The sequence below is a fragment of the Ostrinia nubilalis genome, chromosome 27, assembly GCF_963855985.1.
Source record: "Ostrinia nubilalis chromosome 27, ilOstNubi1.1, whole genome shotgun sequence".
Classification (NCBI taxonomy): Eukaryota; Metazoa; Arthropoda; class Insecta; order Lepidoptera; family Crambidae; genus Ostrinia; species Ostrinia nubilalis.
This window is the reverse complement of record NC_087114.1, coordinates 7,874,830-7,901,755: the sequence shown is the minus strand read 5'-3', so window position 1 is coordinate 7,901,755 and position 26,926 is coordinate 7,874,830. Positions and strand designations below refer to the sequence as shown.

At 38.0% G+C, this 26,926-nt stretch overlaps 1 protein-coding gene across 2 annotated transcripts; it reads right to left on the bottom strand.

Annotated features, from left to right (window-relative positions):
• Nucleotides 1-1,501: 1,501 nt before the first annotated feature.
• LOC135084938 (uncharacterized) lies at nt 1,502-25,277 on the bottom strand. Of its 2 annotated transcripts, none has more exons than XM_063979696.1 (6): nt 25,232-25,277; nt 10,907-11,030; nt 8,853-8,975; nt 7,743-7,853; nt 5,032-5,117; nt 1,502-2,032 (listed from the first exon to the last, which is right to left on the bottom strand). In XM_063979696.1, the coding sequence occupies exons 2-6, from the start codon at nt 10,991-10,993 to the stop codon at nt 1,915-1,917; spliced, it is 525 nt and encodes a 174-aa protein (XP_063835766.1). In that variant the 5' UTR covers nt 10,994-11,030; nt 25,232-25,277; the 3' UTR covers nt 1,502-1,914. The 2 variants fall into 2 exon arrangements, with proteins under 2 accessions (XP_063835766.1, XP_063835767.1); XM_063979697.1 differs by lacking the exon at nt 25,232-25,277 and adding an exon at nt 23,576-23,626.
• Between the last annotated feature and the right edge of the window lie 1,649 nt (nt 25,278-26,926).

Below are 26,926 nucleotides of genomic sequence, written 5' to 3'. Positions count from 1 at the left end.
TTTTAGTTCGTTTTACTTCAATAAATAAGTATTGATTTTAACTGCAATTGTTACCAAAAGAAGATTATTTTAAGTTTGTTTTAAATTAATACATAAGTATTGATTTTAACTGCAATTGTTACCAAAAGAAGATTATTTTTAGTAGTTTAATAAGAGAGATCTTTAAAATGTAACCTGTATTTTATTAAAAATCCTGAGATATCACTAGATTTGCTAAATCCGGCCGGAATCCTGAGAAGAGTCGAAAAATCCTGAAATCTCAGGACAAATCCTGAGATATGGTAACCCTAGTTGCACCATCGTACTTTAAGAAATGTCAAAAATCTATCAATTCCATATAAAACGGGACTATTTCCACCTCTCGTTCCCACCGCTGCAACTCCTGTGTAGCCAGGATCTACAGCTTGACCGCCAATAACCCTACCAGTGAAGGTCAAGTTTGTCCCGGGGGCAAATTAAATTGTCACTAGACCCAAAACGAAATTAATTAATTGAGGTACCTATAAAAAATATAAATAAAGAACTAAGGACACTTTTTTTTGTTTTGTTTAATTCCTATGACAAGTTCAATATAACATTATAATATGAGAAAAAAAGACCATGCCGTTACATTCAAAACCATTGGAATTTTCATAAAAGAAAATTCGAGATTTTCCCTCTTTAATTTATCACAAAATGACTGGATATAGTATCTTAATATACAGTGTGTCCGGGCATGTAGTGATCAAACTTTAAGGACGTAATCTATGGACAATTTTATCGGTGAAAATACTTTAAATTTGGGGCTTGACCCATTTCTCGCATATATATTTACAAGGATTTAAGTTTTTTATTTTAAGTTTTCACCTCTTTCTTCAAAAACAAGTGATAGCGTGGGTAGTTTAACATTAATAAGCAAAAATTTTATATCATGCGATAGCCAATAAAAAAGCGGTTCCCATAGTAATCGGAATAGGTTGTGTGATTCTTTCAGGCAGTGCATTTTCGCATGTCGCGTGCGCTATGGAAACCGCTGGGAAGGGCTATCTTTGTTCAACAATTACGTCGAAACTAATAGACGTAGACTAATAAATTTACATTCGTTTTGTAGAATAGCTCAAAACTAATAATACAATGCAAATAAAACATACCTTAACGACCTGGTTTTTCTTGTGTTGGGAAATAACTGAAAAAGATGTGAAAAAAAATCATGTTTATTTCTAATTAAATCCATTCTTACACCCTTAAAACGTATGAAACTTGTATCTGTTTTCTACTTCTACTAATAGATAATTTTATTGGCTATCGCATGATATAAAGTTTTTGCTTATTAATGTTAAACTACCCACGCTATCACTTGTTTTTGAAGGAAGAGGTGAAAACTTAAAATTAAAAACTTAAATCCTTGTAAATATGCGAGAAATGGGTCAAGCCCCAAATTTAAAGTATTTTCACCGATAAAATTGTCCATAGATTACGCCCTTAAAGTTTGATCACTACATGCCCGGACACACTGTATAAAAGGAGATAAATGTAATAAAGTGTAAACTCGATAATGATTGCTTATAGCACTACACAAAATTAATAAAATACGTTTATTCGACGCTAATATATTAAATACTTGAAAATAATCTATATCAATAAAAATGAATTGCTGTTCGTTAGTCTGATTAAAACTCGAGAACGGCTGGCCCGATTGAGCTGATTTTGCTTTTAAAATGTTTGTCGTAGTCCAGGGTAGGTCTAAACGGTGAGCAAATAAGGAAAAATTGCGATGGCTTATTTATTGCCTTTAAGGCGGAACAGAGTTCGCCGGGTCAGCTAGTAGGTAAATATTAATTAAATACTGGCTTCCATTTGACATTAGACATTTGGCAAATTAATTTAATAATTTAATTTACATCGAAAATAATTTATTACATTTAATTTTACAAATTAATCCATCGCTATCATGCTCTCCTCTATCGATCTCTTTCTGTTCTGTTGCTGTCTCTTTCGTCTCGCTTCTAATCTTCTGAGGTTGAACTTGTGTACTACATTCGACGAGTAACTCCTGTAACAAATACAGATTAATAGATAACGCAGCATGGGACGTCCACCTACAAGGTGGACCGACGACATCGTAAAGGTAGCAGGGAAGCGCTGGATGCAGGCCGCTACCAATCGATCAACGTGGAAAGCATTGGGGGAGGCCTATGTTCAGCAGTGGACGTCCTATGGCTGAATGATGATGATGATAATGAGATAAATGAAAACTTTACGAAGAAATTTTTAATTTTCTTGTTTACTTACTTGTAACGTACAAGTATTGTATGTAACAACATTAAAAAAAGTACATAACATCCCCATGAAAATTAAATGTCCTTCCAAAAAACTTATACTTAGTACTTACTTAAAAACTATGGAACAAATAAATATGAATAAATGTCCTTCAATTTATTATCGACACTTTCAACTTGTCCAGCTGCTTGTGCATGACTCTTGTCTTCTCACCTTCAGCTTGTTCAGCTTCTTGTGCATGGTTCTTCTGAACTTCAGCTTGTCCAGCTGCTTGTGCATGGCTCTTGTCTTCTCACCTTCAGTTTGTCCAGCTGCTAGTGCATGACTCTTGTTTACACACCTTCAGCTTGTCCAGCTGCTTGTGCATTGTTCTTGTCAACTCACCTTCAGCTTGTCCAGCTGCTTGTGCATTATTTCTGTTAACTCACCTTCATTTGTCCAGCTTCTAGTGCATGGTTATTGTCACTCTCACTTCAGCTTGTCCAGCTGCTTGTGCACGGTTCTTGTCAACTCACCTCAGCTTGTCCAGCTATTTGTGCATTGTTCTTATTTCACCTTCATGTTGTCCAGCTGCTTGTGCATTATTCTGGTCTTCTCACCTTTAGCTTGTTCAGCTAAAGTACGGCCGATACCAAATGTAAACAAACCAAATGTCATGGGTGAACCCGTCTGACTGACATATTTTGGCGGGAGAACGAGACATTACGACAAATACACAAGATGGGAAGAGACAGAATATATTGTCAACTCGACAGTCGTATCGACCTTTTGTATCGCTGCTAGTTGGCTGTAATTTACTTGTGCATAACTCTTGTTTTGTCACTTTCAGCTTGTCCAGTTTCTTGTGCATGGTTCTTAACAACCCCACCTTCAGCTTGTTTTGTGGTTTCAACCAAATGCCATCCACTGCTGGACAAAGGCCTCCCATATACATACCATAACCATAGAGCTGGTATCATGCAGTTCTAAATACCAAAGTTTTCTACGGAGATTAAGAAAAAATATACAATACCTACACCCAAAAACATAACCTTCCTTGGCGCAGTCGGGTAATAAAGCCTTGCTTGCTTGGGATTGTAAAGTAAGGAAAACAAATAATGTTTTATGTTAAAATGTTTACAAAATCTTTTATTCAAATTTTCAATTTCATATAAAATGTCTTAATCAATTACAAATCTCTACTTTGTACGTTTTTTATAAAATATCACATAATATTACTGGTATGACTAAGGTTATGGTAACTTAAGTTTCTCTTATAGCTAATGTATTACTATGCTGCGTTTATATTATTTTAAGTTAAATAATACTAGCTTTCGCCCGCGGTTTTCCTGTGAAAAACCGGAAATGGAAAACTGTTTTTACTGCATGTCAATACATATTTTGAAAAAAGAAAATATTTTATTTAGCGACACAAAACAACATAAAAAAATGAAGACAAACAGAGTAGGTAATGTGCGTGTCACCGAAACGTACCTACTTTTGTATTATTTTGCAATTTCATTTAAGTCGATTTGTAAAAATGTAACACATAGAGTTACAGATTGGTTGAGGCCACAAAAAGGCCCTAAATAATTGATGCCTAACACTCAAGTTTGATCGTGGTTTGATTGACGCTACAACATTTTGTGAAAATCTCTTGCAATTGACTATCAGGTGTTGATTTTGTCAACACAAAGCTCTTAGATATGTATAGGTGTACTGTGTACTTAGTGGTATATTGTACATAGAACGCCATAGGACGTAAAATATGTTACAACATGTCTACGGGTGCAAAATTACATTACATGCATAGAAAATACAGTTTATTATGTCGTTCGTTAGATGTAAAACATAACGTGCTTTATGATTCTAAAAAATGTATTTAAATGGGTATTTTTCATCAGTAACCACTCAACTCCAATGTAGAGACAGTGGCACAATACTTTTTACTAAAAGTACATGAAGTGTTCATGTAGTTTAGTAAAATCATTAATGCTACGAAACGTGTTGTAGTCTCTACAACTTATAAAAAATAAGTTAAGATTTTTAGTTGATTTGAAATTAATGACTATTTAGCCAATTTACTTGGTACAAAATGATGTCTAGTATTGCTATACAAAATCTACACTAAAAAAATTGTTGTTTTTTATCATGGCTAATAAACTCGATTTTGTGATGGCTTCTCTATAATCGTTTTATCCACGAAGACGCGCCCCACCAATTTTTGGTCGAGGGAAGAGCGGGGTGCGGGGAGTTTGATCCTAGCAATCCGAGCGTCATTATTGTGTGCGTTTGCACTCATGGATGATTTAGCGTCTACCGATAACACTCAAACATTAGCGGAAGAATGGTGGGGCGCGTCTTCGTGGATTAAACGATCTATATTCTAAGTTATTTATGAACGACACATCATAGTCGCATTATTAAGCAGTTGTATTAATTACTAATTTGCATTAGAGTAGGCGCACACCGTTGATTTTTCGTCGGCCGATAGTTTAGTCGGGCAGTTGATCAGTATGGGCATGTATGGGAGTGCGCACACTACGCCGATTCAATTTGGCCGATTCTTCATACAATTTAAAATGGGGCACAACTATCGGCCAACTAAAAATCAACGGTGTGCGCCTACTCTTATAGTTTGATATCTGTAGATTATAGAAAATACTTTGCCGATCGAATCGAAACCAATGTACATTATCTACAGCAGAATCAACATCAATCCCATCATTGTACAGTGAAGTTCCATGCATATGCATTCGTGTACTAAACTACAGTTAAATAATATTTGTCTACTTTTTGCCCGCTATGTAGTTGCCCTGCTCGTCCTTGTACAGGTCTTCGTTGATGCCGTAGTACGCTGGCGAGCTGGGGCAGTCCACCTGGAATGATACAGTTAGTTTTTCAAGAAAGGGAACAAAATTATAGAGGCTACAAGCTTATGCTCGCGACTCCACTCGCGTTTTACTTTGGACCAGCTATGCTTCGCTCTTTGGGAGTGTTTTTTGGAAATTTTTTCATTCAAATTATTGGATGCTGCATTTGGCTGAAATCAGTTCAGCCACCTGCAGAACGAGAGGGTGTACATGTGTGGTTTGATAATAATAATATGATTTGCGAGTGAATAAATATTTGCATGCCTTATAGCACAATATGTTTCAGTAAGTAATTTGAGCCAGTGTTGGCACTAATCAATTAATTTTTTAATCAATTAATTAATTTGATTAATTTTAATCATGATTAAAATAATCATGATTAAAAAAGTAATCATAATCATGATTAATTTGTTAATCATTAATCAATAATCATTAATTTGATTACCTTGATTAACTTCTTAAATGTTCTCTCGAAAACAATGTTAAAACATTGAATTCCAATATTAGATGTTTGGTTTTAGGCTACAATTCTATGACAGGTCATACCTAGATAAATATAAGGTAACCTAGGCTGCCCCCCGCCCCCTTCCCTCGCTGAAACTTCCGGTGCAGTCTTCCGACCTCCCGTAGGAAGATATCAGTCCACTTCCCGTTCCAGCACTTACTTGCAACCCCACACTCCCACCACCTGCCCCCCACCCCTAGCCTCCCCTGAAACTTTTGGTACGAAGTCTCCTGCACCTCCCCAACACGCAAAACCTCCTAGTTTAGCAACCCCACCCTTCTATTGAATTGCCCACGCGTGGCCCTCCCCCGAAACTTCTGGTACGATGTCTCCTGCACCTCGCCAACACGCAAAATCTCCTAGTTTAGCAACCCCACCCTTCTGTTGAATTGCCCACGCGTGGCCCTCCCCCGAAACTTCTGGTACGATGTCTCCTGCACCTCCCCAACACGCAAAACCTCCTAGTTTAGCAACCCCACCCTTCTATTGAATTGCCCACTCGTGGCCCTCCCCCGAAACTTCTGGTACGATGTCTCCTGCACCTCCCCAACACGCAAAACCTCCTAGTTTAGCAACCCCACCCTTCTGTTGAATTGCCCACGCGTGGCCCTCCCCCGAAACTTCTGGTACGAAGTCTCCTGCACCTCGCCAACACGCAAAACCTCCTAGTTTAGCAACCCCACCCTTCTATTGAATTGCCCACGCGTGGCCCTCCCCCGAAACTTCTGGTACGAACTCTCCAGCACCTCCCCAACACGCAAAACCTCCTAGCTTAGCAACCCCACCCTTCTATTAAATTGCCCACGCGTGGCCCTCCCCCCGAAACTTCTGGTACGAACTCTCCTGCACCTCCCCAACACGCAAAACCTCCTAGTTTAGCAACCCCACCTTTCTGTTGAATTGCCCACGCTTGCCCCTACCTTGGGAGGGGGGGGGACTTCTCCCCTATCGTCAGCCAGCTCGCTTAACTTCTTTCCTGACCCAATTTTGCTTTAGGATACCGGAAGAATAGAAGGAATTGTGAGAAACAAAATTAGTGCGATAAGTGTTTTGAGTAGTGAAAATTGACGCAGTTTTTTGGAAAAACGACAGTACAACTCCAGATCCCCCCTTTGCTAGACATTTTATAAGTCGCGGGTACCTTTTCATACACCCCCAACCCTTTTCTTATGAAAATAGTAGATAGTTAATCAAATAATCAAATTAACGATTAATGATTATGATTAATTAATCTTAATCAAAATTTTTGATTAATGATTAATTAATCATAATCAAAAAAATTTGATTATGATTTTAATCATTAATCAGATTAACTTTTTGCCAACACTGATTTGAGCTGTGTAGCTACTAAAGCCCGGTCTGTGAACACGTGGAATTTTGTCCAATAACCCCAAGCTACCCATCCTTATCGCTCGCGCGTAATTATGTTGCTGTCGCGCTCACACACTCACTGCGGGCGCCCGTCGCACAGTCGCGACAGCAATATAATAATTACACGCGAGCGATAAGGATGGGTAGCTTGGGGTCATTGGACAAAATTCTACGTGCTCGCAGACCAGACTAATGGTTGCCAGATTTGTACCAAATAATATCTTCTCTTTTCCTTGTCATCCGAGAGCGACGCTCCACTTTTGGACATGCTGGACAGAGGCCTCCCTCCACCATAGAAGTTTCCCACTGAATACTAGTGTCAGGACATCACATTATGACGACTTTGAAGGTCAGAATAATGACTTAGCTCAAGCTATATTGGAAGATGTATCTACAGCACTCTGAAAAGGGTCTAGATACTAAAAATAAACTAAAGTCGCTGACATAGCCCGACGGATTAGCAAGCTGAAGTGGCAATGGGCAGGGCACATAGTACGCAGAACTGACGGCCGATGGGGCAGCAAGGTTCTGGAATGGAGGCCGCGTACCGAAAAACGCAGCGTGAGACGTCCACCTACAAGTTGGACCGACGACATCGTAAAGGTAGCAGGGAAGCGCTGGACGTAGGCTGCTACCAATCGATCAACGTGGAAAGCATTGGGGGAGGCCTATGTTCAGCAGTGGACGTCCTATGGCTGAAGTGATGATGATGATGACTAAAAATGAATCAGAACAATTGCTGATATTCCACTAACCTTGAAGAACCAGTCGCAGACCCTCGACCGCTGGTTGAAGACGGTTCCTGGAGCGCACACGAAGGAATACATCACGTTCCCTCCAATGCTTGGAACGCACCAGTGCCATACCTTAAAGACAGCAGAAAACAAAAAAATGTAAGTAAAAATCAATTAAAACCAATCACATAACACCCTGTCTGCACGCAGAGTGGGACGTCCACCCACAAAGTGGACCGACGACCTGATAAAGGTAGCAGGAAGGCGCTGGATGCAGGCCGCTACATCCAGCATCCTATGTGGAATTAATTGGGGGAGGCCTATGTATAGCAGTGGATGTCCTATGGCTGAAATCATGATGATGATTATGAACACCCTGTCTTAGTTATTGACTAGTTCAGCTTCTACTCTCTCAAAGAATAAAGCATTTGTTATAGATCGTTTAATGGGCAAATAACGCGACTGCATGTGGACAGTAGGAATATAAATCAACTCTAATACCTCATGATCGCGCGATTTGAAATGCGCGAGTGACAACGCGTCATCTGGACCAGTTCTTGGTAAAACGAATTCCAGATGAAAATTGAATTTTTTACCAGTCTACTATACCAGCATACTATGAAATACTTCGCCCTAAACTGATAAAAAATGTACACAACCGTTTACGTTCCCTTCGAGAGTTGTATAAGCAAAATATCGTAGCGCCAAATCTTTGCTTTCAAATAATTGTAAGAGCCTTCGAGAGCTCTACCAGAAAAACATCGTAGCTAAAACGCTACTATGAAAATAATTTTACGAGCAAACAATTTTCCTTATTTCGTTACTAGTGTAAGTTTATTTAACTAGAATATCATGCAACATCTATACTAATATTATAAAGCTGAAGAGTTTTTTTGTTTGTTTGTTTGTTTACTTGAACGCGCTAATCTCAGGAACTACCGGTCCGATTTGAAAAATTCCTTCAGTTTTAGATAGCCCATTTATTGAGGAAGGCTATAGGCTATAAACCATCACGCTATGAGTAATAGGTGCAGAGCAAAAATGAAAAATGTTGCGAAAACGGGTTTTCACGCGTACGAAGTCGCGGGCACAGCTAGTAATTAAATAAATGAAATGCATTTAAGTACATACCTGGCACATGGTCTCTGGGTCGGCGTAATACCCGGGTATTTTGTCGTCGCACGTGAAGGATAGCCCGCTTGGAACCTCCGTGTAGATTGGGTAGTCTTCACCTGGTACATAGCCGTCTAACGCCTGAAAAAGTATAATTAAGTATTTTAACTTCACTCATATTATCTGTACAAAAAAATCTACATTTATTGACATTTATAGATCAGTAACCACGATCTAACAATTCACAGCTCAAACCACTGAACACTGAAATTCGGCAAGCAGATAATTATAAATAATCTTGCTTGCTTTCTCAATAATATTATTATGACATGGGCATCCGCTAAGAAAGGATTTTCAGAATTTACTTAAGGGGATGAAATGGGGTCAATAAGCGAGTGAAACTATTTACTTAGTCAATGAGACAGACAACATTAATTTACACTAGTTGTCCTTAGGTTTTTAACCCAAACCTTCTGACAATGAGTCGAAAGTCTCTAACTACAGGGGCATGTAGTCATGATAAGTGGAAATACATACCGTGATATTACCTACCTACTTTAACCCTTAACCACCTAGCACCTATTTCTGTCCTTTAACCACCTACGTGCGGTCACAGAGACCGCTAATAAATTATTGCGATTATTTTGGGATCTGTGATAAGAAATTAAAGTTCGATTAAATAAAATGCATGTATATACCTATTTGCTTTATTTAAGCGTCACAAATTAGCAAAAGTAATATAAAAGTTTTATAAAAATGGAATAATATCTATGAAATAAGGAATATGGCACCAAAAATAACTGTACTAAGAAAATGAGATCTTTATTCTAAAATACTTAAATTTTTCACTTCTTTTTCTTATTTCTAATAATTTAAATAAACTAAAAATAATATCAAATAAAAAAACTAAACAAAAAATAAAAAAAATAACAAAATTGCAAAGCCTCAACTTATGCATTTTTTCGCGGCTGTAACAACTCATTTTTTGCGAACACTCAGGTACTTTACACACGAAACATAGGTAAGCCGTGTTGCGTTTCTTTTTTGGATGATACGTAAAGCATGTTTTACGAACTTCAAATCATCATCATCATCATTTTCGTCTTCGACACCCTCAATTTCAGATTTAGATCCACTCTCTTCAGCCTGCTCTTGATCAACGCTTACATCAGGTTTGACGTGGATGCAATCGTCGCCAGAAAAGTCATCTTCGTCCGAGATTTCTTGCTGAAGCCATCTTATAATATTTTCGTCATTTTTACTCATTTTGATTCTAAAACAGTAATAATAAAAAGTCACACAACCACCTACGTGCGGTCACGGAGACCGCTGGCGAATTTATTTTACTTACCCTGGCCAAACGCGTGCACGTACACACTCGCCGAACACTAGCGCGACACCGAATGGTGTGTAGAAAAGGTACATGAACGCGCTTTGTCGCACGCCACTCACACGCGGCAATATTTGAATTTGAAAAATCGTTGCGGTCTCTGAGACCGCAGGTAGGTGGTTAAGGGTTAATAGCTTACACATGTTTGATCCTCTAAATTACCTGTAAACACGATTAGAATCAATAATTCAATTGAAAGCCATATTTTTTCCTTCTTCCATTTCCCATTCACAAGTCATATCAATTATAGATCGTAATTCAATTTTAATTATTGTTCTTAATCACTAGTTATAATAATTGCCTAATTTACTATAATTATAGCAACTATATTACATTTACACGCATAAATAGATAATGGATGTTTGCTATAGTTAGCTCTTTAGTGTCACGCTATGGCAGGAAAATACCTATCTATTTAATGGGAAAATGAAGAGGTATTTTAGCGCCTCATGGTTTTAGTTTGATGTTGTTGCGAATAAGTAAAAAAATTACTGCAACCTTCATCTTCATCAGGTCATCAAATGTAGTGTCAATCCTTTATTATACCAGAAGCAAATGGAGGACATGGAAATGAAGCCATACCCTGATTCTTTACTTCCTCCCAAAAGATTCCCACAACGATCGGTCCAGGTCCTTTCGTCGGTCCATCGAGTGAGAATTGAAAAATTATTCTATTACTTACAGCTATTGATCTATCGATGATGTACAGGAATACCGCAAGGAGCCCTACGGAACCCAGGCTGAGTTGACGAAGTCGCAGTTGGGTCATGGTGACTGTTGATCCCTAATAATGGGTTCTGGCAAACCTGGAACAAAATAATGGCACTTTAGAATAGCTTTAATAAGCTGGATAACGGGACTATTCCCACCTCTCGTTCCCACCGATGCAACTCCTGTGTAGCCAGGATCTACAGACCGCCAATAAAAACCCAACCAGCGAAGGTCAAGTTTGTCCCGGGGGAAAGATAAACTGTCATTGGACCTGCAACGTGGGTAGCTGTTTTTCAGTCGTTGGGGATTCCGGGTGTAGCTCGCTTCCACCTTCGACCTGATCAACAATTTTCGACGGGTGAGTTCAAGGCCAAAAGCTTCCCAGTTGTGAAAGCTTAGTAGTGAGGCTATAAGCTCTATCCGATCCAAAAGAGGGTGATGCTTAAGCTCAATACATACATACGCCCGTATTCACAAACAATGCTTGCTTAAAGTGAAGCAGCAAATCGAACGCAGAGAGTTGAATAGACCTCTGTGATTGGTTCGTGTGTCACCCTGTGCGTCCACGCGCACTGTGAGAAATCACAGTAATGTTTGTGAATACGGGCAATATTTTCATGTTTCACAGTCATTTCAAGTCATTTAGTTTTCATCGCATGTGCATGACCCTTTACCAAAAGCAAATGGAGCATTTGGCCTTCCCACTCTGGCCATCTGACTAAAAGCCCCTTTAGTCGCCTCTTACGACATCCACGTAAGTTTACTACCAATATTACCTACATGTTACTTTCTTAAAACTACTTAACAAGCACCGACGATCTGTGTGTTTACCATGAGTTTACGTTAGGTGTGCTCGCTAGCGACTACGTAAAAAAATGACATTAATTGTATGACATATTGTGCAGCGCCCCTAGCGGCTACTTTCAAGAAACAAAATCTTCATAGAGATTTTTGACGTACTCGCTAGCGAGCACACCTAACGTAAACTCATGGTAGGTGCACAGGTGAAGGTCGCGGGCAGAGCCTGGATGCAGGCAGCATAGGACCGGTCGTTATGCAAATCCTTGGGGGAGACCTTTGTCCAGCAGTGGACGTCATTTGGCTGAAACGAACGAACTTAGCGCCTGGAAAAATTCTGTCACCACTGTCTATTGCTTAAATTATCATTTTAAACAAAAAAACAACATCAAACTTCCATCTTAAAACAATGCCAGCATTCCTATTGCAATATTTACAGCTTAATTTGGACATTACAAAGCGTCTGCCCATGGGAATTTAACCAGAGCAGCCTTCGCGATTGCATTGTTATCCGTAATATTATCTTCTCCCACGATGTTGGTCCATCATTTTGACATCTGGCCAACTCTATAATTGGTCTATTTTCTGTTGTAAGAAAGGTGGTGAAAACCAGCCGATCTTATAAACGTGAATGATAAATTACCTAAGTATAACAAAAAAACATTCTAATAATACCTGCACGTATACGTAAACGAACTAAAGTCAATGACATAGCCCAACGGATTAGCAAGCTGAAGTGGCAAAGGGCAGGGCACATAGTACGCAGAACTGACGGCCGATGGGGCAGCAAGGTTCTGGAGTGGAGGCCACGAACCGGTAAACGCAGCGTAAGACGTCACTCACAAGCTGGACCGACGACCTGATAAAAGTAGTAGGAAGGCGCTGGATGCAGGCCGCTACCAACCGAGAGATATGGAAGTCATTGGGGGAGGCCTATGTTCAGCAGTGGACGTCCTGTGGCTGAAATGATGATTATGATACCTACACGAATTGACTTCAAAGTCAAAGCTTTTATTCAGTACTTAGGCCCTTTTCAGGACGCTTAAACAAGTCCCAAATATAGCTTGCCCTACCACCACTTCGGGGCAACATATGGGCTGGTGCTGAGAAGAAGTGGCGGAAGAAACTCAGTCACCTTTGTCATGCAATCGGTTGACAGATTGTGGGTATAATTTAGATTGCAAGAGTTGACGCAAACACACTACTTAAATACATTGCAAGTTAAATAAAAGCTGGTAAAAAAAGCCAAAATCACTGGAAATTGATGACACTTAAAGCATTTTGCGTAATTGTTTAATGTTTCATTTGAATGTGTGAAATTGTCCTAAGATTAAAAAAAATGTTCATTAAGGAATTTGAATATTACATATTTTGTAACTTGCAATAAAACTGAATAACGATTCGAGCAACAGCGAAGTATCAAAAAGGCTAATTAGAAAATTATAATAATGAAATCCACAATAATTATTATGGATTTAATTACTAACAAATGAAATGAAAACGACTTGTAAACAAATAAAAGCGTAATGACATTTCAAAAGAGTTTTAATTACGTTTTGAAATGATAATGGCGGAGTTAAACTCATCCCAGCACAATTTTAGAGAGGTTTGAGCAATTAAGTTAATGTAAGGCTAAACCTTGAGGTCATTGTGAAATTGTGCCCTTTCCTTTTAGTTTTAAAACTTACACAAACTCAAAAATGCCTCTATTTTTATACGGGACAATTCCCACTTCTAGTTCTCACCGCTGCAACTCCTGTGTAGCCAGGATCTACAGTTTGACCGCCAAAAAAAACCCAACCAGTCAAGGTCAAACTGTAGATCCTGGCTACACAGGAATTGCAGCGGTGGGAACGAGAGGTGGGAATAGTCCCGTTAACTTATTTTCTTTTAGGTATTTGTCAGTTTCGTGTGGCTTTAAATGAGAGCGAAAGGTGTCTGACTGACTCACTCATCACGATATCTCAGAAACTACAAGTGCTAAGAGTCTCAAATTTTTCAAACTTGCATGGGGGTTCATTTTAGAACGTAGGTGCACACTAAGACGGGATTTAGCAAAATTCAACTCATAAGGTGGTAAAACGGGGGTTGGAAGTTCCACCGCGGGCGGTCGCTAGTAGAGTACATATTGACCAAATAAATACGTATTGGTTGATTTTTGCAGCAATCAATAGCATGATAATATCATTACTGTTGTCCCACACGCTTTGCATAATCGAACAATCGCTAATTACAGTTCAATTACAATCGCAACTCTACTTCTTGTGGCCGCGGAAAGGCTTTGTTCCATTCTGAATGTAATTAGTGCGCACAACACTATGTTTTAGACATGTATGTTATTATTGTAACCATGTAAGGACTTGTAATTAAGAATTGGTTAATTTTGTAATTAAATTCATGTCAAAAATATTTACTTTACATATACTTTACTACAAATTAATTGTCCTTTGTGTTGACTAGAAGATATTTTTTTCTACACTAATATTATAAAGAGGAAAGATTTGATTGTTTGTATTAAATAGGCTTCAAAATGACTGGACTTAATTAGAATCCTACAGTATTTCTGATGAACATAGGCGGTAAAAAGTTCGCCGGGTCAGCTAGTTTAGTCATAAGACCGCTTTAGCCGTGTGTTTTTGGCAAAGAAGAAGTCTCTTCTCGTGGATATGTTAAGAGCAACTAAGAGACAAATAATTATATACAATCAGACCTCCCCAACCCGTCTGGCCAGCGTGGGGAGTGTAGCTAAACCCTCCATTTGCCTCTGGTAAATTAATAAGAATAAGAATAAGAATACTTTATTCAGCATAGAAAAATTAAATAAAAATACAGTACATATAACATTAAACTACAAGCTATGCTGAAGAGGCGTCCGCTCAGCTATATTCGCGACATAACAAGCGCCATGTCGAGAAGCTGGTTTTCAGCGGGAACCAACACGATGAAGATTGCGGATTGCGCGCCCTCTTGACCATATTGAGGCTACCAGTCAAGAAGGCGCGCAACAGGGGGCGTTATGGACGGTGATCACAAAAAAGAGAGAGAGAAAAAAAAAACAAAAAAAGAAAACAACATTAACACAAAACTAAACAGAATCAAAAACCAAAAACTAAACTAATTAGAGAGGGTCGTGCTCCTGCAGTGGAGACTGAATGTCCTGATGATAGATCAATAAAATTTACAGTTCGGTCCCTTGATAACTAAGATCTGAACTTACTAACATACAAGTTGACGTGTGACCATGGGGTTTGTAAAAACGAATCAATTGTTGATTTCCTCCATGGGAACTAATTGAAACAAAGTCTTAATCAGACAAGCTGGTTGACAACAACGGAACAGTGGGTCAATAATTAATCCTACATTATGTGTAGGTATAATTAATCAAAATTGTTTCCACATTCAGTAAAAAAAATGTATTAGAATGTGTACCTAAAGTACGGCCAACGAGAAGCGATACGAAATGTAAACAAACCCAATGTCATGGTCATTTGGAATAGCAGGGGTTTGACTTTGACATATTTTGGCGGGAGAACGAGACATTACGACAAATACACAAGATGGGAAGAGACACAATAGATTGTCAGTTCGACAGTCGAATCGACCTTATGTATCGCTGCTAGTTGGCCGTACCAGGCCTGTTCATCTCCGCGAGTTTACATCGAAAACAAAACACGCACGATGGCCCACCTACAGGATACTATTCGACAAGGCCTCACATACGAGCGAACATTGACTCACGCACGCGTATTCTTGTGTATGATGGAAGAAAATAAAGGAAATGGTGTACTAAATACTGTGCAGTATTTAACTGCCTAAATAATAATAAAAACACAGAATGTACTTTTTTAAGTTTCCTCAAGACACTGAGAGATAAATAAGTAGTTAATATTATTCATAATAATTCATGCTAAATCATGTATTTCCTCCGCCATTTTCCGCAGTTTGGCACCTCACGTTACATCATTTTACCGAAGTCAGCCCTATAGTTTCGGCGCAGTGCCGATCACTGACGTTTGTCAACAAAATGGTGCTTGACTCTTGAGACAGGCTAAATTACACCATATTGTTAATGACATTGAGCATACATTTTTTTAAATACCTTCGCGAAGTAAAACTTCTGTACGTAGTACTTATTATTATTCTGTGGCCGTACTTTAAGCCCTTTCCAGGGCGCTTAAAATTATAATATTGGACAATTCGTCCACATTATAACTCTCTTTATTTTTCGGGTTAATTAGTACCTTAGTCATATTTAACGACATCCACGGGAAGAGTGGGGATGGATGAACCTATTCTACTCTGAAAGAATCACACGGCTGATTTTCAAATCTAGGTACTCAATAGAAAAACTACTGGAACTATTACAAAAATTGTTTCACAATTATCCCTGAGTAACATACGTTCACCCACAAGGTGGACCAACGACCTGATAAAGGTAGCAGAAAGGCGCTGGATGCAGGCCGCTACCAGCCGTGCGATGTGGAAGTCATTAGGGGAGGCCTATGTTCAGCAGTGGACGTCCTGTGGCTGAAATAATGATGATGATGAACATAGCCTTTACAGTAGGCGCGCGAGTTTATGTCCATCGGGGCCTTACTTACTTACTTATTTACTTATACTTATACTTACTTATAAGTTGCAAAAAATATGGAATAAGTAGATAACTACTTAATTGGTAATAATTATCTATATCGACATTAGCATAATTAGTTAGGTAACAGCACTACCGCATTCCTCAGGATGGACATGAACTCGCGCGCCTACTGTACATAGGCTATAGCAGACCAAAATTCTCGCGATCGAAACCAAGTTCAAAAGCAAGTATACTAAACCTGGGAACAAAGTATAGCAAACGCGGAAACCTCAAACAATGTCAATAATGTCAATAAATGTCTGACACCCGATCCTCTACATTACCTGAATGATGCAACTTATCTGCGGTCGGGTAATATTGAGTAATTGGCAACACTGTAATGAGTGTACCCCGTGAGAAAGTTGTGTTTGACCTAGCTAGAGAGATGGGTTATGTTTTTTATTTTTACGTAAGTAGCTCAGTTGAAAGAGCAGTCGCCCGGCAAGCGAAAGGTCGCCGGTTCGATTCCCGCCTTAGGCAGTTCGATTTTTTCAAGTTGTTTATATTAGTTTGAGAAGCGACTCTAATCGCTAAGAAATTATATTTTACGTAAGTAATTAGAGTCATCGTTCGTTCGTTTCAGCCAAATGACGTCCACTGCTGGACAAAGGCCTCCCCCAAGGATTTCCACAAAGAGCAGTCCTGCGCTGCCCGCATCCAGGCTCTTCCCGCGACGTTCACCAGATCGTCCGAAGAATAATAAGTGTTAGCAATTATTTTTATCGGATCAAGATTGATATAAAATGAGTAAGTATGAGTTAATAATAATTCCACCAAAAACATTTTTATGATATTTTCATTGAAAAAGTTAGATCTCATGTAGAGTTAATTTAAGCTTCTAACTCTACTGCCCTAACTTCACAAACTACACCGAGTCAAAATATGTGGCACGACCATTGGAAACGGCAAGGTGAAAATCACTATTTGACAACAGTGTGCTTACCATGAGTTTACGTTAGGTGTGCTCGCTAGCGACTACGTAAAAAAATGACATTAAATGTATGACATATTATGCAGCGCCCCTAGCGGCTACTTTTAATAAATAAAATCTTCATAGATTTTTTTGACGTACTCGCTAGCGAGTAACCCTAACGTAAACTCATGGTAAGCACACAGTTCTTATTTTAACGAAATGCCAAAATTCATCAAAATGAAAACGATGGAAGAGCAGTCGCTCGGCAAGCGGAAGGTCGTGGGTTCAATTCCCGCCTTAGGCAGTTCGATTTTTTCAAGTTATTTATAATTTTCAAATTAGTTTGAGATGCAACTCCTAACGCTAAAAATTAAATAACTATGAATTTAACGGTTTAGGAGTGAAAACAATGCAAACCGACTGTTACAATTTCTTTTAAAATTATTTTTGTGAATTAAATACATTTGTTACAACAATCTACATCCTATTATTGAAACAAAATGACAAAACAAAGCGCAAAATATTATGAATAACTTTCACCCTTTCTCTATCAGTTTTGTATTAAAATGTATTCAATATTTTTTAAACAAAACAACTTTTCACTGACTATTATAATAATAATTTTCACCATCATATTAAGGTCAGATTGCTCAATTTTTGCAATGTGACTATAAATGACCATAATACAGCTAGACAACTTACATGACCTTTGGTAACGGATGCTAGTTTTAAACGAAATGGTTTCATTTTGGATACAAATCGCTTTTGTTAAGTGTGATATTTAATTTGAGTCAATGTGCAACAGACCGTCAATTTTCTCACGCGTGTTTTAGCAAAAAATATAACATGGCAACTGTTAAATAATCTATTATACAGGGTGTTAGGTAAATGGGTATATGAGCCGACACTAGCCCATGATAACATGTGCATATAAATGGTATGGTGAAGTCAGAAAATTGACATCTTCATTTTAATTATTTTAATTTTCATATAAATCGAATTTTATAAAATTTATTTTGTATGAAAATTAAAAAAAATAAAATGATGATATCAAATTTCTGACTTCACCATACCATTTATATGCCCATGTTAACATGGGCTAGTGTCGGCTCATATACCCATTTACATAACACCCTGTATACACACATTATGCAGCTAGATTCTGCTCATCTAATGCCCATCACCATCAATCCCTAATTTTTAAGTGACCCCTATGGTAACACTTAACAGGAATTTTGTTTTCATAGGGGTCACTTAAAAAATAGGGATTGATGGTGAAAACGGGCGTAAGACACTTAAAAATCGTACGTTTAAAATTTTCAAAGACGTCCACTGCAATGGTAGGCAAAGACCTCCCCCAAGGATTTCCACAAAGAAATCCTTCCAGGTGCTTCCCGCGACCTTCACCAGATCGTCGGTCCACCAAGGGTAGGTACTTTGTATTTTCCGTGGTCTCTACTCGAGAATAATTCTGCCCCAACGGCCATCAGTTCTATGAGCTATGCCAGCTATGGTTTGGGCTATGTGGTTAGTGTTTACTTAGGTTTCCCTACGGATCACCTCATTATTACACAACAAATAACAAATAACGGTTACTAACGGTAATAACGGTTTTTAACCACATCCTATCAATAAGATTGGCGAAACTGCGCTGATCCATTTTTCGTATTTAAAAATATTGTGCAAAATCCGTATTTTTAGCTCGTAAGTTCGATCATTGTCTCTTTTTATAGAGGACTAGCGGCTGCCCGCGACTTCGTACGCGTGGACCTCGTTTTACCCCCATAGGACTTGAATTCTGCAAAATCCCTTCTTAGTGAGCCCCTACGTTCTAAAAGGATACCCCATGCAAAATTTGAGACTTGTAGTTTCTGAGATTTCGTGATGAGTGAGTGAGTCAGTCAATCAGTCAGTGACCTTTCGCTTTTATAGATATACATATAATATAATTTACACTAACTTTTGCATGTCTCTAAAAGGATTCGAACCCATGATCTGGTTGCGTTCCACTAACCTATCATTACAGTAACATTGATCTTTCGCTCGATCAGTCGGTTAAGCATATGCGCACGCATGGAACAGACCTTCCTATTAAATAATTTCCGCTTTTCTACTTACAAACGCAATGTAATGCTTGTGTGCGATTGCTGTGCTACAGTTTTGAAGTTAATTTTCTTTCATTTATACCTAGTAGTAATGCATTGTTTGCATACTGCTGCCATCTTTCCCGAACACTTATAATTAGAGTCTTTTCAAGGCGTGAGTGAACAGGCACTTAAAGGGCAGGTAGGTATGTACCATCCTAGACTGCATCGCCCTTAACATCAGGTGCGATTGCTGTGAAACACCTGAATTGTTCTGCTTAAAAAAATGTATGGATGTCGTACGAGGCAACTAAGGGACGATTATGCGAAAGTCAGGCCTCCCCAACCCGTCTGGCCAGCGTGGGGAGTATAGGACCAATCCTTCATTTGTGTGGTCAGGGCTCGTGAGAGTCTAGGGACCTCCTCCATTTGTAAGAAGATTTTTTAACGTGTATCTATAGTTTATTTTCATATATTCCATCCTAGTAGGATTCACTTTAGTATTTTTGAGGCCATAACAACAAACGAGAGTCGGCAAATAAGACGTAGGCTTATAAAAATAAGAATTAACAGGTGAAAATGAATGAATTATTATATTTTAGGTGTTTGTATGGTAATAAATAAAAATTATAGCTAAGAAAGAAAATGTTAATTTACTGTTTATGCATTGTAAAAATGCTACACGAAGATATATCATGCTAGCAATATGCTAACTAGGTTCCGAATTCAATAATGCAGGTTCGATGGCTCAGTGGTGCATTGAACGTTGTCTCTGGTTTGATTCCCGGTACAATCAAATTCATCATTTAGTGCCCATTGCAGAAACACTCTCTCCAATTTACCAGAGCCAAATGAAGGGCTTAGCCTACACTTTCTAAGAAAACTCCGAACTCCTCCTATGTTCCTCTGATTAATTTCGTTGCGGGTCCAATGACTGAATAAATGGATGAATCGATCTATACCTAAGACAGATTTTATGTATAGTACCTACACCCACTATTAAAACTTCAACTATATAACAATGAAAACGAATAGTAGGTTTAAAATTAGATTTTACGAATGTTTGAATCATTAGACCGAAACCTAGCCATTTCATGACTTGGTGTAATTAGTTTGTTTGAGTTCATAACACTACCGATTGTCTGTTTGACTAAACGGTCTGACTTTTATAAGTGTACTAGCTTTCCGCCCGCGGCTTCGCCCGCGTGGAATTTTGTCTGTCACAGAAAAACTTTATCGCGCGCGTCCCTGTTTCAAAAACCGGGATAAAAACTATCCTATGTCCTTTCCCGGGACTCAAACTATCTCTATGCCAAATGTCATCAAAATCGATTCAGTGGTTCAGGCGTGAAAGAGAGACAGACAGACAAAGTTACTTTCGCATATATGATTCGCAATATTTTAGTATAGATACTTACGAGTATAACAGTTATAGCTACTTTAAATATTTACTTCGTTCGTTCGTTCGTTTCAGCCAAATGACGTCCCCTGCTGGACAAAGGCCTCCCCCAAGGATTTCCATAACGACCGGTCCTACGCTGGCCGCATCCAAGTACTCCCCGCGACCAGATCATCTGTCTACCTAGTGGAAAGCCTGCCCAACCTACGTCTTCTGGCCCGTGGTCGCCACTAAAGAACTTTTCTGCCCCAACGGCCATTAGCTCTACGAGCTATGTGTCCACATATTAAGTTTGGCAATTTTGCGAGCTATGTCAGTCACTTTGGTTCTCCTGCGCATCTCCTAATTTCTGATTCGATCATGAAGGGAAACTCCGAGCACGCTCCATCGCCCTTTGGGTGACCTTGAGACTTCTTATGAGGTCCATAGTAAGCGACCACGTCACCTTTCTATATATCACTGGCAACACACACTGGTCAAAGACTTTTGTCTTGACACACTGCGGCTTGTCGCAAAGCTATACAAATATTTATAAACGCGAAAGTTTGTTATGATGGATGGATGTTTGTAGCCTCGTCTATAGAATACTAGTGCCTCAAACAAAAACTACTGATTTTGATGAAACTTGACAATGTTTTCTACTCTACATAATCAGTTCGTTTTACCGTGGTCTAGTTAAAGAGCAACTAATATTACCTATACTCGACATCATATCAGACTATAAATTTTTGTCGCAAAAGACCCTTATAAGAACTACTTAATATAGGTACAGTCAGCTTCAAATAGTTCGTGACACCCAAAGTGGCCAAATAGTTGACAACACCACCTTAATCCACCAAAGACGTGTTACGAACTTTTTGGCTACTTTGAGTATCACGACCTATTTGACGCTGACGTTAGTGAGATAATCATAGTAGGTCCTGAGTGTAATTCCTAAGTAGGAAATCTAGATCAAAGTCTTATATTATGACATATTACACTATATGAACATGAAATATGCTAAAATCACATAATATGATGTAATTTGGTTCGATGAATTTGCACAAATCTTCGAAACGACGTGAATAAGCACTTTCTAGACAAATAGTCTTACATATTTAACTGCCAGTGGCAGTTACGTTGATTGACATCTTCAGTGTCAGACCCACTATAATATCATAAAAACTCATAAAATTCATTTAATTTTTCACTTTTACACATCGCAGTATTAACCCTACCACTGCTTCGGGACAATAAATGGGCCAGTGCTGAGAAGAAGCAGCGCAAGAAACTCAGTCACTATTGTCAGCCTCCTTTTCTAGGGTTTACAGTATTTCAAATATACAATAGTCATAAATGGTATTGATGCGAACTGTCTAGCTCGCATCAATACCATACTGCATTTATAGATTTCAAACACTATCACAATTTCAGGGCACTTATGTCATCATTTGTAGCTTTCTCTAGCACCACTTTGGGATGTCAAATCAGCTTACGGGACTATTCCCACCGCTGCAACTCCTGTGTAGCCAGGATCTACAGCTTGACCGCCAACAACCCAACCAGTGAAGGTCAAGTTTGTCCCGGGGGAAAGTTAAACTGTCATTGGACCCGCAACGAAATTAATCAGAAGAACATAGGAGTTCGAAGTTAAGGTTTTGGCTCTCTATAATATTGGCATAGATTATGTATGTACCTATGTATGTCATTAAGGTCTGAACGCATTTGTTTGGGTTCATGCATAATCCAATGCACATGACGTAATGCAATTTCCGACTCTACAATTGAACAAAAAATAAATAAATTTGCATTATTACATGAGTACTGTACCGTGTTTTATTTTGTTTATTTCTTGTCTAGACGTTCAGTTATAGATTACTATATTTTTTGCGTATAAAAGCATTAAATTAACATTTTAATTGTAACAGAACTTTTTTGTGTTAAAAAGAACAAAAGACGGCTAATTGTTTTTTTTAATTGTCCGTGTCAAACCTTTTTATGATTTCAAATTTAAATAAAAAAACAGAAACGGTTTTTATGAAAACATAAAATTTTAACAAAGCAGTAGGTATGCCAATTAGCCAAAAAGGTGTAAAATTTATGAAAATTAGTTCAATTTTGTACCTAAACCTACCTTGACCTACTAATGTAACATTTCATTCAACTGAAAATATTACAATTCCTACAATAATTTTAATATTAAAATTACGAATCAAATAAATTGATATTACACTATTATTATCTTTCGTTGTAAATTATTAGGTGAATAAGAACAATCGTATTATTATAAATAGTATGTTATTGTTGATAGTTTCAATCAATTGTTTTAAATAATTTATACTTAAAAACTTCATTAGATCTTTAATTATACCTACTACCACTTCATTTAAAAATTACAAGAAAAGAAAAATCTAAGTTTAGATATAAATCCCGTAACTGCTGAACAGTACAAGTGCTATTAAATATAATATTAACATTATAATTGAATATTATAATTATTAATAAGATACCAGTAGCAGGTACTAGTAAAACCTTCGAGATTAGAAAAAACTATGCTAATATTAATTACATAGCAAGATAAATAATTGAAATACTTACTCATATATCTTTAAAAGTGTTTAATTATCGCTAAGCATTAAAGTTCAAGAAGATCAAGAACGGTTTTAAAAACCATTCATTAAAATCCAAAGAAAATTCTTACAAAAGGAAAATTGATAAAACTCCGAAAAGACAAACAAACTTTTTCCCACTCAACTGTTTGACAAAACGACATCTGTGGGTTCAAATAGTAATCACTGGCACTAATTAACACAAAATAATATAAGAGTACATACCTAGGTCACAGGATGCGGACAAAACTAACGAATGAACACACACAACGAGCGACGAATCGCGACTGCGCGGTTTGAGCATTCGCTATAGTTATTAAGTAAGAAGGGTGTGAAAGAACGATTGTACTATATTTGCATACTGAATACTTTGCTTAGTTCTTGGCAAGCTCTTCTAGCGACGGCGTCTTGAAACCTGCCTAAGGCGTGTTCCCACGGATCCCAGTTTTTTCTAGGGGACAGGTTAAATTCAGGCCTGTAATTCCCTAATTTCCCAAACTTTTTAGTTTCTTATACCAGTTGCTATATTTTTCAGGTTCGGCTATATCTCTACTTCGAAAATCCCATTAACATTATTTTTAAATAACTTGAAAAATCAAGGTTATTAAAAAAAATATCGAGAGGTGACTCTTAAGAAACTTGTTTATAACTATCCCATTATTAAATAACTTTTTGGTCCATTCATGTCCATAATTCACCTTGTGTACTGTCTGTATTTTTAAAAAGGAAAAGCTGCTGTCAAATGCCTGAATCCCCATCTTGAAAGAAAGAAAAAACATAAATGAATTGGCACAAATTACAAGGTAAAGATTAAAAATTACAAAAACTTATTTATTTTGAAATTATTTTCAAAGAGGCTCTCATGAATAACTATTTATCAAATCAAAGGAACAAGTTATATTTTTGACATTGTGGTTCAAAATCACATAAAAATCTAATGCAATAAGTAAAGTGCAATGGTTAGTCAGTATGGGAAACTACTAGACCCCAAACAAAGCAAACCCAGGCAAAATATAACAATAGAGAATGCCTTTAATAACTGACGTAGGTCTAAACTTCAGTAGTACACAATTAACACAAAGTACATTAGGTACTTTTATTGCGCAAACTTATGTACTAAGGTAGGTAGAGACCAAAAATAGGTGAATGAGTTTCTTCCGCCACTTCTTCTCAGCACCAGCCCATATGTTGTCCCGAAGTGGTGGTAGGGCAAGCTATATTTGGGTCATGTATAAGTGCCCTGGAAAGGGCCTTTGTACTGAATAAACAATTTGATTTGAGTAGATGTAAAAAAAACTACCGACTCTCGGGTTGTCTGAAACAAACTGCTTTATAGTGATAAGACTGCCTTAATTATTCCTTTTTAATTTCAAAATAGACTAAACTTATGTATTCTGTTTAAAAAGTGACTTGAAATTAACTAGGTACTACTAGTTTATGGCGACCCAATTTTCACAACTTAAAAAAGAAGAAATAACTATTTTGCACACTACATAAAACTTGCAAAGAATAGAAATACAAAATTGAAACGGCTCAGTTTTGGCGGTCTTATCGCTAGGAAGCCGTTTCTTCCAGAGAACCCAGAGGACAGTTGTCAACAATAAAAGGGCAACTTGTAGGCTGACAGAACCAAGCTATCCTAATACTTATATAAATGCAAAAGTAACTAGAGTATGTCTGTTTGTCACCTTTTCATGTAATTTGTATTTGGCATAGAGTTTAAATCCCAGGAAAACAAAATATAATTTTTAACCCAGATTTAATTTTTAAAACGCGCGCTGTCAAAAAACAGTGACAGATCGAAATTGCGAGTGACTCGGGATAACTAAAGCTAGTATTTTAAAATAATTAATACAATACTAATTAACAGAATAAACGTACCAAACAATACACGCACTATAACGTTGTTTCACTCACTAGCACTGACAGATACTGAAGCGCGCACGCGTCGATCTATGTTTATATACGAACGCTTACTGTGATACGGCAGAGGGTCGATTTTCGCTTGACAGTTTGTTTTCTTAACTTTACACTACAATAAACGAATTTGCGAAATAGTTTTGTGGGTAAAAAGATTTTTATTAAAAGTAAAAAGTAATTAATGTAGTTTTTAAGTACTTAAGAAGGTTTACCTTGAGGTTTGAATAGGATAGGACCGCTCCCACTCTTCCCGTGGATGTCGTCAGCGCCTAAGGGAGAATATGCGAACATCAGGCCTCCCCAACCCGTCTGGCCAGCGTGGGGAGTTTAAGCCAATGCTACGTTTCATCATCATTTCATTTCAGCCACAGGACGTCCACTGCTGAACATAGGCCTTCCCCAATGATTTCAATATTGCCCGGTTGGTAGCGGGTAGCGGCCTGAATCCAGCGCCTTCCTGCTACCTTTATGAGGTCGTCGGTCCACTTTGTGGGTGGTACGTGGCCTCCTCTCCAGAAACTACGTTTGCCTCTGGTAAATTAGAAAGGGTCGTGCTCCTGCAGTGGAGACTAAATGACCTGATGATGATAATTATAGAAAAAGTCTTAGATAAGTGTAAGAATTGACCAAAAACAAATGCGTAAAATGATACTAAATCAGTCTAAAAGGAATTTCCTGTCTTCAGTATTTGATTTCCTATGATTTATACTGATTTTGAACACAACGTTTGCGTTGAAAAAGGTAAGAAAAACTGACAACGATTTATGGAATCATAATCGTATAGTCAGAAAATTTCTAATCATAAGCATGCTCTACTAACCAAAATTCATCAAAATTGATTCAGTGAAAAACATAACAAATAAACTTATTTGTTACTTTGTTCTAATTTTCAGACTATCAGTTGCAACAAATTAATATAAAATGGTGCAATCCATACAATAGTATTACCTACTTTATAATGTAGTAAACGTACTTATCAAACAAGCTGAAGTGGAAATGGGCAGGGCACATAGTAAGCAGAATACTGACGGCCGATGGGGCAACAAGGTTCTGGAGTAGAGGCCACGTACTGGAAAGCGGAGCGTAGGACGCCCACAAAGTGGACCGACGACCTCATAAAGGAAGGAAGGCGCTGGATGCAGGCCGCTACCAACTGGGCAACATGGAAGCATTGAGGGAGGCCTATGTTCAGCAGTGGACGTCCTATGGCTGAAATGATTATGATGATGATGATGATGATGATGATGATGATGATGATGAAGCATACCTATCTAACTACTTAACTACTACTTTCTTCCTTACCTTTACATTTAGCAGCATTGGATTATTAAAAACAATAATTTTCCCCTTTCAAAAGCTAAATTATTTAACAGTAAAGTCTTTCTACAAAATTAAACATGTCTCAACAGAACCATATGACTAAACCATTTTAATTGACTCCATCGGGAAGTGAACCCCCGACGTTAAATTATTGTTTAACCTACTGCATTATTAGGAAAGAAAAACCCATCATATCCACATTAAAAAGTAAATTTTCCCACGCTTAGCTAAGCCGTGAAAGAAAATCCACAGTAGAGTCGTGTAAAGTAACTTCGTACGAGTAGAGTAAGGTCCTGGGTTCGATACTTATCTAAGTCACTTCTCAAATTAGACTGA

Bases quoted from the DNA above. Each gene is read 5' to 3' on its own strand.
- LOC135084938 (XM_063979696.1), bottom strand. From the start codon at position 10,993: ATGACCCAACTGCGACTTCGTCAACTCAGCCTGGGTTCCGTAGGGCTC. The intron at 8,976-10,906 runs GTAAGTAATAGA...ATACTTTTTCAG, and splicing joins TCATCGATAGATCAATAGCT to GCGTTAGACGGCTATGTACC. The intron at 7,854-8,852 runs GTATGTACTTAA...GCTGTCTTTAAG, and splicing joins ACCCAGAGACCATGTGCCAG to GTATGGCACTGGTGCGTTCC.